The sequence below is a fragment of the Phyllobates terribilis genome, unplaced genomic scaffold (genome assembly GCF_046119375.1).
Source record: "Phyllobates terribilis strain yellow unplaced genomic scaffold, ASM4611937v1 Scaffold_2__4_contigs__length_985480577, whole genome shotgun sequence".
NCBI classification, from domain to species: Eukaryota; Metazoa; Chordata; class Amphibia; order Anura; family Dendrobatidae; genus Phyllobates; species Phyllobates terribilis.
In genome coordinates this window covers 389221547-389235396 of record NW_027362762.1, presented here as the reverse complement: position 1 = coordinate 389235396, position 13850 = coordinate 389221547, and the positions used below count along the sequence as shown (strand labels likewise).

The window sequence follows — 13850 nt, the reverse complement described above, 5'->3', positions numbered from 1 at the left end:
CTCTACAACTGAGTACTGTAATACGGAGTAGAAAATTTGGATGGAGAATCCAATGCTTACACAAGCCATGTGACCCTAACCTAAAACTATCCACTAATCTAATCAGCTTTTCTGCTAAAATTCTGTTTGATAGAACTACAGGTCATCTATGGCTTAAAGGAGTTGTACAAATTTTATTGCCCTCTTGTGCATAACTGATTGCAGGAATTATCTTAAAGAGAAAGCAAAGCATACCAGTTATTTTATAAGTGCTAGAGGTACATGCACAGATACTTATCTCTTTCCTTATGTTGGAGGCTCCCTGAGAAGTCTCTGTCATAGATTCCATGCTCTTTTATAATCAATTGCGTAATGGATCTGGCACTTCAGTCATTTTCATTGTTCTGAACAACGGAAATGAACAAATGTAACATATTTCACACTTGCAGAGAATAACCTGGTGCATTTGAATGTGACAAAGCCACTGGCAGAGCTGAATACCCCCTCTGACATTACATTGGAGGCTGGACTTGACAGTATTTCCCATAGCAAACAGGACCAATTCTTTCCACTGGTCCAGTCTGCTGACCCATAAGTCCATGGGATCGAGGCTTAAGGTGTATGCCTGAGAAAGGACACAGTCTAGGTATGACTAAACCTATCTGTTCAGCCAATGCATCTTTTTGCTGAGGTGCATCAGGTTGGCGCAATGACAGATAAAACATCTGGTCCATCATGTCAAATATATTGTTGATGCTGCTACAGCCTCGGCTACTTGTTATAGCCCTAACACTGGAGCGTGCGGGGGACCGTTGGGTCTGCAGGGATTGCAGAGAAGTCTCCTGGTTGGTCATGCGGTTGACAGGCTTCTGTTTGGCAAAAGCTTTGCAGAGCAGGTTACAGCTTGTCCTAGTAACAAAGCAATTTGGACTTTTGCTTTTAAAGTGAGGGTCAAAAAGAATGACTATCTAATAGTTATCCCTTTGCTTGATGGTAACAATACATTTGTCATCATTTTCACTCTGTCAACCTTGTGGCTTACCAATGCCAACTAAATATCCACTTCCACATCCCTCTGCTGCTTTTCATTCTCCTGCAGCATGTAACATGGACCGTGAGGAGAAGGGGGAGAAGGACAACTTGAAACCTGCTCTGATTGCTTGCAGGCTTGCTTTTCCCATATGACCAGGTGATGTTCTTCATGTGCTCATGGAGAGCCATAGTTCCTAGTTTAAACGAACTATGACATCCGTGGCTTATTTTTCTCTTGCAGAGCCTGCAGAATGTCAAAGAACCACACATAAGATGCCCACACGTACAACTCGCCAACACTGCGACTAGAGCTATCAGGTGCTGTTGAATGTCCACCAACAAAATGTGCAGCATCACCTGATCCAGAGATGAACAGAACAAGCAGATTTTGCCCCAGAGCATTTTTTAGGATCCTACTGTCAGAACAGTTCATACTTTTGCCTCTGATCCAAACACATAGTATAAGAGCAACCAAACTCTGGACTGTAAGAAGATTAGTGGAAATCTCATGTACTTTATAGACTGAAAGGAATACTGTCCCTTAATGCTGAGTCCCCAAAAAGGACATTAATGCTCCAATCTTGCTCTTGAAATGTCACTCTAAGCATCCTCTTTTTTATATTACTGACTCTTTAAAAAGGGGCCCCAAGAGGGTTTTACTTTAATGCATCTGTCTCGGCATCTGGGCCGGGTTCTGCTCACTTCACATATGGCCGCCACTCTATGCTGTGCTCTACGTCAGGCTTTACAAGTTGCCCAGCATGTGTCAGTGAAATATGACTAGGCCTTTCAAGACCCAGTTAGACACACCCCTATGTCATGAGAATTAAAATAGTTCTGTGAAAAGCTCGACAACTATGTGCTCGACAACTATGTTTGAGTCGCTGTGGCTGCATGTGTCGCAGCTGTTAGACAGCTGCGACACATGCAAGGATTGCCTATTTGTTAGGCAATCCCTGCATGTATCGCAGCTGTCTAACAGCCATGGCACATGCAGCAGCGGCGACTCAAACATACGAGGGTCAGTCAATAAGTAATGCCTCCTATTTTTTTTCTCCTTTTAATTGGCAAGAAATTCAAATGCAATTACATAGGTTGAAAACCACAACATTAACGATTAATTTGTCACTTTTCAATATAATCTCCATCCATTTCCACAGTCTTGGTCCACCGTTTAACAAGGGCATGTATTCCAGCATGGTAAAAAGCATTTTCTGTATCCCAAACTTTTCTGTATCCCAGTTGTCCAATAATTTTCATCACACTGCCTTTACTGAAGCAGATAATGCCACACAATTCATCTGCAGTCACCCGGTGGTCACCACAAATAATGTCATCAACTCGCTGAATGTTGCTTGGAGTCACTGCGGTTACTGGCCTGCCACTCCGCATTTTGTCAGCCAACGGTGATGGCCCTTCAGCTGTGTTACAGCGACGAACCCATCGTCTAACAGTACTGACATCCACTGTTGCATCACCGTACACATTTTTCAGTCTCTCATGAATTCGAATGGGTGTTTCACCTTCTGCATGCAAGAATTCAATCACAGAACGTTGTCTAATACGAACATCGATGTCAGCCATTTTGCAAATGGATACAGTCCTGCCACCTGTTGGTGCAGGAAGTTGCAATTGCTGTGGATTGGAGAAGAAGGTTTGAGGAATTGTGCCAAATTCGAATATTTAACATAACTACCTACATAATAAGGAGAAAAAAAATAGGAGGCATTACTTATTGACTGACCCTCGTAGTTGTCGAGCACGCCAAAAATACTTGGTCAGCACCCGAGCGTGCTCGGTGAAAGGGTTAACTCATCACTAGTGTTAAGTCATTAAACCAGAAATTGAATAGATAGATACACCCACTGGTCTGAACAAATGGTGTACCCAATGTCCCACTTTATCAGTATAAGATATATTAGATGCAACAAATAAAATTAATAGAATGCTGCCAGATGATAATTACAAATCCACGGTGTACGGTTGCTACATTGGACAATCAAAACAGATATTCAAAAATTAAAATGTATCCTTGTTTTAAAAGATTTTTTTTTTTAAATAACACCCCTAGGCCTTTAGCAAAAAAGACAGGACAAGAAAAGCTAGGCAGTTTTATGTCCTAAAAGTATACACCTGCAAGAGATCACTGTATTCGGGTGGCATGTATGGATGTAATGTTGGACTATTACAACAAGGACGTGTATAAAAAAAAATACTTTTTATTTTTTAATAACACAAACACTTTGTGGGGTAAACAATTGCATTTAAATTTCTGGAATGTGGAGATTTTTATTTATCTTATATAAAACAAAATAAATTATTATCTACGCATTATAAATGTGTAGATTCACTGTTTTTTATTTTCTTTCCCTCTCCCTGGCTGAATTTTGAAATCAAGAACCCGTACATTAGTAACTGGAAGGTCCTTCTTCCTTTGTCAGATTTAAGCGTTCCTTTTGTATTAAACCACTGCTGCCTGGGAGTCATTTTCTAATTTCTAGAGATATTAGATTTACTCAGACTTGACTTGAATTGTTTCCTATAATCCAAGGACTGCTCAACTTTAGTGCGTTTCAGTATTTATCATGTAAAATAAAAACTAAACATCTCCAAGCAAATTTTACAAAACCCTATTAAAGAAGCACTCCGAAGAACTTTTTTTTTTTTATTCCCTAAACCTATCTAAATGTGTAGGCGCGGTGTAATACTGTGTAGGAGGGTGCATGGTAATTGCTCTTTATTGTATCCACTGGATTATCTTTTAAATTTTATTCAATAAAGAGAAATAGACTTTTATTAACAATATCATCACTGGACAGATGTTCTTTTTTTACACTGACTATACAGGTACAGCACTTCCCTATCACTTGAATCTTTGGATTATTGTTCACAAACTGAGACTACCACTCCCACTTTCTATGTGCTTCAGCACTGTACTACTGCACCACAATCTAATTTCAGCCTTTTCTATCCCTATGTGGAATGAGCTGTCCACTCGTTGGCTATGCTAGACATGTGAGGTGATAGCTGCAAGCCATTATTGGGAAGGCCACGTGGCCGCTCCTGACATCATTAGCCCGCTCCCTGGCTGCTGCAATATGAAATTGCATCAGACATTATTTTTTCGATCCTCGTGAATAGCATCACAAATGGTTTGAATTCATGGGGACCTGCGAATTTTAGAAAATTTGACTCAAAGTCGATTCTCTTATCTCTAATTAATAACTCCACTAACAGTAAAGTGTTGGACATGGTGGAAAAAAAGTTGGTAATAGTAATTAAATTATAGCCCTTCTATGAGTGAGGACAGCTAAAGTATTTAAGGTGATTATTGTTCAGCACTATAGGCAAGCTGCCAGAATAAAAGAACACAATAACTAGAACATGATCTTTAGAAGACCAACATCTTAACATCACCTTGCAGCTTACCTGCTGGAAAGCTTTGCATGTTTCTGACAGCTGCTTTATGTCTTCTGTATCAAGAAATGATAAGATCCGTACCTTGAGGCTATCAGGTATCCGAACAATGAAATCAAATTGTCCCCGGCACAAATTTAATATATATTCCATTGTGCCCTTGCCAAAGATCTTTTCTAATGGTCCTAGATAGGTAAAAAAAAACTACATTGTTAATAATTTAACATGAAACGGAGACAAGGAAAATACTTTTTAAGAGAAAGCATGATCTTAATAAATTAGATATTGATATGGTACCTGACCCTGACCCACCAGTGCACTTTTTTGCCACAGGAGAAAAAAATCATGCTTGATTAGCATCAATCGTTTTATTAATAATCACCTTAGAATACATTGTGGTTCAAGTAAAAAGGACCTGACAAGCTTTCAGTCATATCTATTTCACAAAATACTTGTTGTGCAAAATATAAAGAGTCACAGCAGTGTTATTTTTTATTTCATAAGACAATAATCCATATGAAAATAAGCAACTTTGTAACATATCTTATCAGAGAAATCTGATTCTTTCTCCACCAGGACTGAACACTCATTTTCAAAATTCTCAATTCCCAGGTAAAATCTGTATTCAGTGAAGACAGATTGTTACATTACTAAGAGGAGAGGACAGTGATTACTGGTATCGTCATTAGCCCTATATATCCCTATTGGGCCTTGCAGTGCTCAGGGGATTATTGGGCTATTGGGGATAGATAGGTAGGGATAGTTGATATAGTCCCACTATAAGTGACACCACATGCTCCCCCACCAATAGATCCTTTTTGGGTGGAGATATATAGCAACAGAACGCTTACAATTTAATAGGGTAAATCATTAGCGCACAACCACAAAAATAATATTTAAAATTTTTGTAACAGCTATGGGCCATGGAGTCATGGTATATATTGGAATTTTTTTAGATATTTAACAAAGAGCAATTTTAAAAGGGGTTTATTGTTTCTTGGGTTTACTCTTATAGTAGCCAAACATAAAAACCCAATATAAATCTGGTATCGCTGTAATTGCATCGACCAGAAGAATAAAGCCACCTAATCACTTATACAGCAAGAAGAACTGGGTAAAAGATAAATAAAACCCATTCTCGACCTGCAGTTGATTTGTTCATTCTCCCTCCGAAAGATCGCAGTAAGGCTCAGTGCATATTTATCCTGCGCTCTTCGATGAGCACTTACACCGGGGATTCCATGTAAATCTCTGAAAAACATGATTCAGACGGAAGTCCGGGTGGAACATTCCCTATAATGAGACAGATGGAGACACCGTGGATGCTGTTTGGTTTATGATCCAGCAGTGTCCGTCTTTTTAATAAAAACGTGGTCGGCCACAGTTTTGTGTCCAAAGTAAGTCTGCTGCCTCATTATTGTGAATGAACCAGTCGAGGTTTCATCTGACTCATGTCATTCAGAGATTTAGATGGAAACCCCAATGCAAGTGCTCAGCATAGAGCACAGGATTAATTTGATCCAAAATATTATGTAAAATGTTCCCAATAAAAACTTAAACTCAATCCACAAAAAAAACAAGTCCCCACACAGATCCGTAATCCATCAATGGAAATATAGTGTGCTTCCATCTTACAGGCAGCACAAAAGCTCTGGAAAAGCATTATGGCTCCTCATCCCCCAAAAGAAATCAAGCAAATTCTGCACTCGCAAATCCTAATGCCCCTCTCCCTTCTGATCCCGACAGTGTGCCTAAACCACATTTAGCATCCACATGTTTGGCATTTCTGTAGCGATGAGAGCCAGCTTAATTGGGCACTACAACAGACTGGGCACTACAATTGCAGATTTACAATTTTCACTCAGCAACATTCACTGCTGATTGTTTCTGGAAAACATCCACGGAGTCAAACTTGTCCCTACATTTATACCTGTAGATAAATTCCCAGAGGAAAGTAATTTCCAAAATGGGGTCACTTGAGGATGAATTCTGCTCTTCTGGCACTTAGGGGCTCGGTATATGGAGTCCACAAACTATTCTACAATAATTTGTTCTCCAAGAGTCAAATCGCACTCCTTCCTTCCTGAGCCTCGCCATGTGGCTAAGCAGTACTGTACATCCACATATTGGGTATTGCCACGTTCAGCAGAAATTGTATGTGAAATTTTTGTGCTGTTTTAACTCATTTCCCCAAGTAAAAATGTATGGTAACACGTTGTTTTCATTAAAAAAAAGGTGCTGTAATGATATCCAAAAAGCACTTTATATAGTTATATCGCACCTGCTCATTTAGTCATAGGGGTATGCAGGTGCAAATTCCTGCAGAGCCCGGTCACGTCCCCTAAAGCCAGATGGAAACCACATGCTGATGCAGCAGTGCTGAGGAGTGCGGTAAGAAGCAAACTCAGCGGGATGGCCTTAGACAAAGAGAAGCCGCACGGTGAGTAGGGCGGCACTGAGGAGGCATGCGAGTTACTGCTGTGACACTGGTTAGAACTGAAAAAAATTGGCCTTATCAGGAAGGTGAAAACAGGCTACGGGGTGAAAGTGTTAAAATAAATGCAAAGAACTACTATGAATATATAAATGTCAAAAAATAAAAATTCCAATAGCGTCAGCCCCTTATAAGATGACTATAGTAATATAATTGTAGAGAACGAAGGGAAACCTGAGATACTAAAGTGATAAATTAATACCAGAATTGCATTAATTTTCATAATGCACAAAATCAAATACTTATTGTTAATATGCAAAATTAAGCTCAACATAACGTTTCTTTCCTGTATTTGCCTTTTTTTAATCTCTATTTGCCTCTTTGTACATCCAGCTTCACATAGCTGAATGGGCAGTCCTATTCTTTTCTGCTAAAACTACATTACCCAGCAGCACTTGTTTCTACTCATTGCTACTGTTTCTTCCCTCACCTGTGTGCTGCTGACTAGCACCATCTCAGAGTAATAATCAAACCAACCTAGGTGTAGAATTAATGTTTTGCTTCTGTTCATTGTCTGTTCCTGCTCAGTACATTGTATTCTTTATATATCTCACCTGGGGTGTTGGGGTGGTAAGATGGAAGACTTTTCTTACAAAGAAAAACATCCAAGCCTGACTATATTTTCCCAAACCCAATATCAAGTCTGCCCAAAGCAAATGGGAAAATATGTTATGGTCTGATGAGACCGAGGTTGAACTTTTGTCATCATTTCAAAAGGTATATTTGACACAAAGCCAACACTGCGCATCACTAAAATAACACCATACCCATAGTGAAGCATGGTGAAGATTATGCATTATGAAAATTATGCATTATGCGTTGAGGCAGTTTTTGGCTGATGAACTGGAGCTTTATCAAGGTGAAGGGAATTATGAACAGTTCCAAATATCAGTTACGTTTATATCAAAACCTTCAGGCCCCTGCTATAAAGTTGAAGATGAAAGGAATTTCACCTTTCAGCATGACAAGGACCCAAAGCATAATTGCAAATCAAGAAAAGAATGAAGATTAAGAAAGAAGAAGATTAAAGTATTGGAATGGTCCAGCCACTCCCACACTATCCCGCTTATGGTACATAGCCTCCACACTCCTCTCCTATAAAAAATCACCTATCACCTCTACACAGTCCTCCTTTATTAACTATAACATACCATCACCCCTTATGAACTATAACTTCCACACCATCTGCTCTGATTAACTATAACCTCCACTCCATCTGCCCTTATGAACTGTAGCATTTACACCATCCCCTCTTACGAACTATGATAAAAAAAAGATTATGGCCTCAACATCGTCTACCATTATAAACTATAAACCCCACACTGTCTGCTGCAACTCTGATTCAGTAGACAGCACTAACAGAGCGTGTAAGCAGTGATGACGCCACAGCTGGGTAGTATGTTAGCCAGCTTGTCATTCATATAGTAGAATGATCTCTCTTCATCTTAGGAGGTGTGCAGAGTGCCTGGCAAAAACCTCAGGAACTTTCCCAATTGTAGCTCTTCCTGCTGGTTGCTGTGCTGGTCGCACACTTATACATTGTAATTGATTATATTTATGTATATAGACAAGGTCATGCTGATTGGTTAGCTCTTGGGGTCAATTAGTAGATGAATGGTAGGGTGGGTTCAGCAGCCATGAGGATGAATGCTGACCTATTTAAAATGGAGCTCTACTTTAAAACATTCCCTAAATCAATAGTACAGGTGAATAAAATAAACTTTATGATACAGTAGAATACAGAAGTTTACATACACTATATAATAAAACACATATGCATGTTTTTCTCAATATCTGACATGAATTCAGAACAAACCTTTCCCGTTTTAGGTCAATTACGATTACCATAATTTTTAATATTTGCCAAATGCCAGAATAATGAGAGAGAGAATATTTTAAGGCTTTTTTATTACTTACTGCAAAGTCAAAAGTTTACACACACTAAGATTACTATGCCTTTAAACAGTTCTGGACTGCTCATATGATGATGTCATGTGTTTGGAACCATATGATTTAATTAGAGACACACCTGTGGAAGTATTTTATTGCACACCTGAAACACACTGCTTCTTTGTGTAACATCATGGGAAAGTCTAAAGAAATCAGCCAAGATATCAGGATGAGAGTTGTGGACTTGCACAAGTCTGGCTCATCCTTGGGTACAATTTCAAGATACCTGAAGGTGTCTCGTTCATCTGTACAAACAATTATACCCAAGTACAAACAAGATGGGAATCTCCAGCCATCATACCGCTCAGGAAGGAGACAGGTTCTGTTTCCCAGAGATGAACTTGCTTTAGTCCGACTTGTGCATATCAACCAAAGGACAAAAGCAAAAGACCTTGAGAAGATAATGGCGGAAGCTGGTAAGATTGTGTTAATATCCACAGTGAAAAGAGTACTGTATCAACATGGGCTGAAAGACCACTCTGCCAGGAAGAAGCCATTACTACAAAAGAAATGTTAAAAAGCCAGATTAATGTTTGCAAATGCACACAGGAACAAAGACCTTAATTTTTGGAGACATGTCCTGTGGTCTGATGAAACTAAAATTGAACTTTTTGGTCATAATGACCATCATTACGCTTGGTGGAAAAAGGGAGAAGCTTGGAAACCTAAGAACACCATCCCAACTGTGAAACACGGAGGTGGCAGTATCATGTTGTGGGGTTGTTTTGCAGCAGGAGGGACTGGTGCACTTCACAAAATAAATGGCATCAGGAGAAAAGAAGATTATGTTGCAGTACTGAAGCAACATCTCAAGACATCAGCCAGGAAGATAAAGGTTGGGCGGAAATGGGTCTTCCAAATGCACAATGACCAGAAGCATACTGCCAAAATGGTAATAAAGTGGCTTAAGGATAACAAAGTCAATGTTTTGGAGTGGCCATCACAAAGCCCTGATCTCAATTCTATTAAAATTTATGGGCAAAGCTGAAAAGGCAGGTGCGAGCAAAGCGACCTACAAACCTAGATCAGTTACACCAGTTTTTTCAGGAGCAGTGAGCCCAAATTCCGACCAACTATTGTGAGAAGCTTGTGGAAGGATATCCCAAACGTTTGACCGAAGTCATTCAGTTTAAGGGCAATGGTACCAAATACTAATTAAATGTATGTAAACTTTTGACTTTTTTTTTACTTGGAGTCGGCATCTTCCTCACCCTGATCCTCCTTCCACCCAACATTCCGAGTGCCCTGAGACAAGTGATTCCACACTTGGACACTCCGAAGAGCTGTTTTGTTCATCTTTCCATTTATAGATTCTGGCCTCTTGCTCGGTCCGCTCGGAAGTGGAAAGAGGTTGGATATGTGGTTTGATGAAGAGAGTCCAGGGTTACCCCGAGAGCTGTTCACTTTTCCATTGATAAATTCGGACCTCTCGACCGGCCAGCTTCGAGAAGGGCAACAGAAGATCGCATGTAGCAATTTGAGCAGCCATGGTCACCCGAAGGTGACGGTGGGAAAGTGCAATTACTGTCGCAAGAGGTGGATAATGGTGAGACACAATGGCCAGAAAGTCAGGAGGAGGAGCAGGGTGTGGAAGTGGAAAATGAAGCGGTGGACGATGAAATCAATAACCCAACCTGGCAAGGGGACATGTAGCACACAGGGGGAGGGAGGCATAGCACCACAACAGGCAGGAACAAGCAGTGTGGTGGCCACAGACACAAGGCGGGCAACTGCTCCCCAGAACACGACGGAAGTTGGCAGTACAACTGTTAGGTCTTCCCAGGTCTGGTTCTTTTTTAAAGACTGTTTAGATAACCCCAAAAAGGCCATTTGCAACATATGCCAGGTCAGCATCAGTAAGAGCACCAAAACTACTAGTCTGACTACGACCAGCATGCTCAGGCACATGACAGCAAACCACCCAACTAGCTAGGCCGAACACCAAGGTCCAGAAACAGTGTCTGCGGGTGACACCACTGCCTCTTCCGCTCTTGTGCGTGCATGCCAAATCCCCTGTCCATGACCTATGCGAAGATGCCTCCCGCCCTGCACCTATCGTTGCAGACTTGCAACCATCACCGTCTACGTCCTTGTCCATTTGCAGCATTCAGTTGTCCCTACCACAGTCCTTGGAATGCAAGCGCAAGTATACAGCCAGTCTCCCACCCACCCACAGGTCACAGTACTAAACTGCCACATTTCTGGACTGCTTGCTTACACTTCAAATATTGCCTTTTAGGCTCGTGGAGGTGGAAGCTTTCCACAACCTCATGGCGGCGGCCAGGTGTCCTTACTCGGTCCCCAGCCGCCACTATTTTTACCCGGTATCGTCTCCGCCTTCCACAAGCTCGGGTCTGTAATGCAGCGCCTTGCTTGGCATTACTGTATGGTCCAGGGTATGTTTTGGCTGACCAGGTACCTCCCCCTCAGCTGAATGGTCACATGACTGTGACATCACACAGGTCCTTTTGCACACAGAAGGTCTGAACACATGACTGTGACATCAGCTAAGGTCCTGTCTGTGTATGTGTGTGTGTGCTACAGGATATATAAATCCTGGTAGTCTTGAGACAGTGTGGTAGGCGTGAGGCCTGTTTCCCGTGTGTGGGACAACATTCGTGTGAGGCCTAGTGAGGCCGAGTGAAGCCTAGCAGCCTGAAAGGTCAAGCCTGGATCCTGTGTGTGGATGCTAGTGGCCTTGCAGGGAAAGCCGGCTTGGTGATGAGTCCTGAAAGGCGCAGGCTAGATATCAAGTGTGAAAGACATACCAGTAGCCTTAGAGGGAGCGACGGCTAGAGACCCCCATCTGGGAAGCCGCAAAGCCACAGTGGTGGCAAACCAAATGGACTGAAGCAGCTAAAAACCCGGCAAAGGTAATACACTGCGTTATATGGACATTGATATGGACATTGCTATATTATTACCTAGCTGAAGGCTGTACCTGGAGCCAAGTGGGCCTGCCTGCCACTTGGGCTCGTGGACATTATATGTGTGAACTGCGGTTTATGAAAAAATAATAAACTGCTGCATTCTGAAATACTCTGAAGCTAGGCAAGCTCTCACATGTACCATGCCTGGCCCATGTGCTCAACTTATTGGTTCTGCAGTTTCTCAAAATCTACACGGATCTGCCAGAGCTGCTTGTGAAAGTACGCTTCGTGTGTGCCCATTTCAGAAAGTCAGCTACAGCTTCCGCCGCCATGGCAGGGCTTCAGCAGCGTTTGCAGTTTCCAGTTCACCGACTGATGTGTGATGTGACTACGCGTTGGAAATCAACGTTGCAGATGTTTGGAATGATTTTGAGCAGCAGAGAGCAGTTGCTGAGCATCAGCTTCAACACGTCTGTCGGCATTCAGGTCAGCCTCCGCACATAAGAGCTGGTGAGTGGGCATGGATGTCTGAAATTCTTCAAAAAAATTGGCTTATTCTTCAAAATGACCATTTACTAAATCAGATCTTACTGAGAAATCCCTCCATAATATTCAGGAGAGCACCTACATTAAGAAATATATTGGCTCAGAGTAAATTACGCAGGCGGGAACCAAATATGGTTGTAGATGGTAGAAAAAACATAGTTACCAAATGTGGCAACAAGAGCTGCATGTGTTGTAAATCTATTATACACTCCACTGATAATTTCACTTCGGTGGCCACTGGTGAAAATTTCAAAATTCCATATCCCATGTCATGTGAAACAGATTACATGATATACGTTATTGATTGGTAGGGTCCTGGCACTGACAAAACTCCTTACCGCGGCTGCCAGGTACACATGACTTGGCCAATTTATGCGCTAAAATTTCTCATTTATTTCTATTTTCTACAGCAGTAATGCTATTCATATTTCATACTTCATGTTTACAGACTTAGCGTTGCAGTGTGCTACTTTATTTGTTAATTGTATATGGAGGTAGCTTCTCCTAGTAAGCACCTGTTCACACCTATTTCTTGTATTGGAAGTGCCGTCAGTTTTTTCTGTTTCTATGTATTATTATGACAGTCATATGGATCACGTTGAAAAAAGTTCCTCTGCTTCCACAATACAGTAATATGAATAAAGCTAAAAAAATCTGCCTGTTTTCTGCGAACAAGCAAATGGAGCTGTAAAATGGTGTACACTGATACACTGCTACAATCTATAAATGGAGGGCAATATTTTCCACATTCACTACAAATGGTTGGATTTGAACCATAGTTATATGTGATATGTCTGACAGAGAACAACGTTTTTAAATAGCAGGCCTGTAATTTACTAATACTAATGGCTTGATCGACAACTGCAAAGAAATGGAAGGCAGAAATGGCTGATTTTGGAACGCTTTTATATGTGATATGTCTGACGGAGAACCACAATTTTAAATAGCAGGCCTGTAATTTAGCAATACTGTTCTTCACAGAGACCTAGTGTGATTAGCTTGACCGACACACTGCAACAAAATGGAAAAGGAAGCCAATATTTTCCACGTTCAGTTCAAATTTCTGGATTTTTATCGCTGAAATATGGAAAAGATCTGGCTGTATTCTGCAGTGCTAACAAGCAAATGGAGCAGAAAAATGTGTACTCTGGATTGTTTTTTAGTCAAATAACCAGGATTAAGATAAAAAAAAATTGACTTGGCCCCTGATATATGGGGTTATCTCTACAAATATATGTCAGAACAGCAGCAGTAGACAGAACTTTCAATGGACTCATTTGCACTATATGCACTGCAGTCTGCCACATACAATGCCTGCCTAACTCCTGCTATTATCCTCAAAATCAGATCAGAACAGGACAGTCTCTGACCCTCACCGATCTCATTCTCAGATCCATGATTTTCATGGATGTGTGAATGGATCTATAAAAACTACCAGTCCGTGGACCATCCGATAAAAAAATCTGGCAGCTCACAGACATTTCACACAAATGTGAGAATGCAGCCTAAAGCCCCCGTCTCACATAGCGAGATCGCTGCTGTGTCACGGTTTTGGTGACGCA

General features: G+C 41.1%; 1 protein-coding gene across 2 annotated transcripts in view; it reads right to left on the bottom strand.

Moving 5' to 3' along the window:
* The window catches only part of LOC141252515 (F-box only protein 36-like), a 38445-nt gene that overhangs the window by 1746 nt on the left and 22849 nt on the right, over nt 1-13850 (bottom strand). The window contains exons 3-4 of one of the 2 annotated variants that reach the window (XM_073670520.1): nt 4441-4613; nt 2069-2646 (exon numbers count right to left, since the gene is read on the bottom strand). In XM_073670520.1, the coding sequence (XP_073526621.1) occupies nt 2137-2646; nt 4441-4613 (683 nt within the window). In that variant the 3' untranslated portion in view covers nt 2069-2136. Of the gene's footprint in view, nt 1-2068; nt 2647-4440; nt 4614-13850 lie in introns of those variants that run through there. The other variant, XM_073670521.1, reaches the window with a different exon arrangement.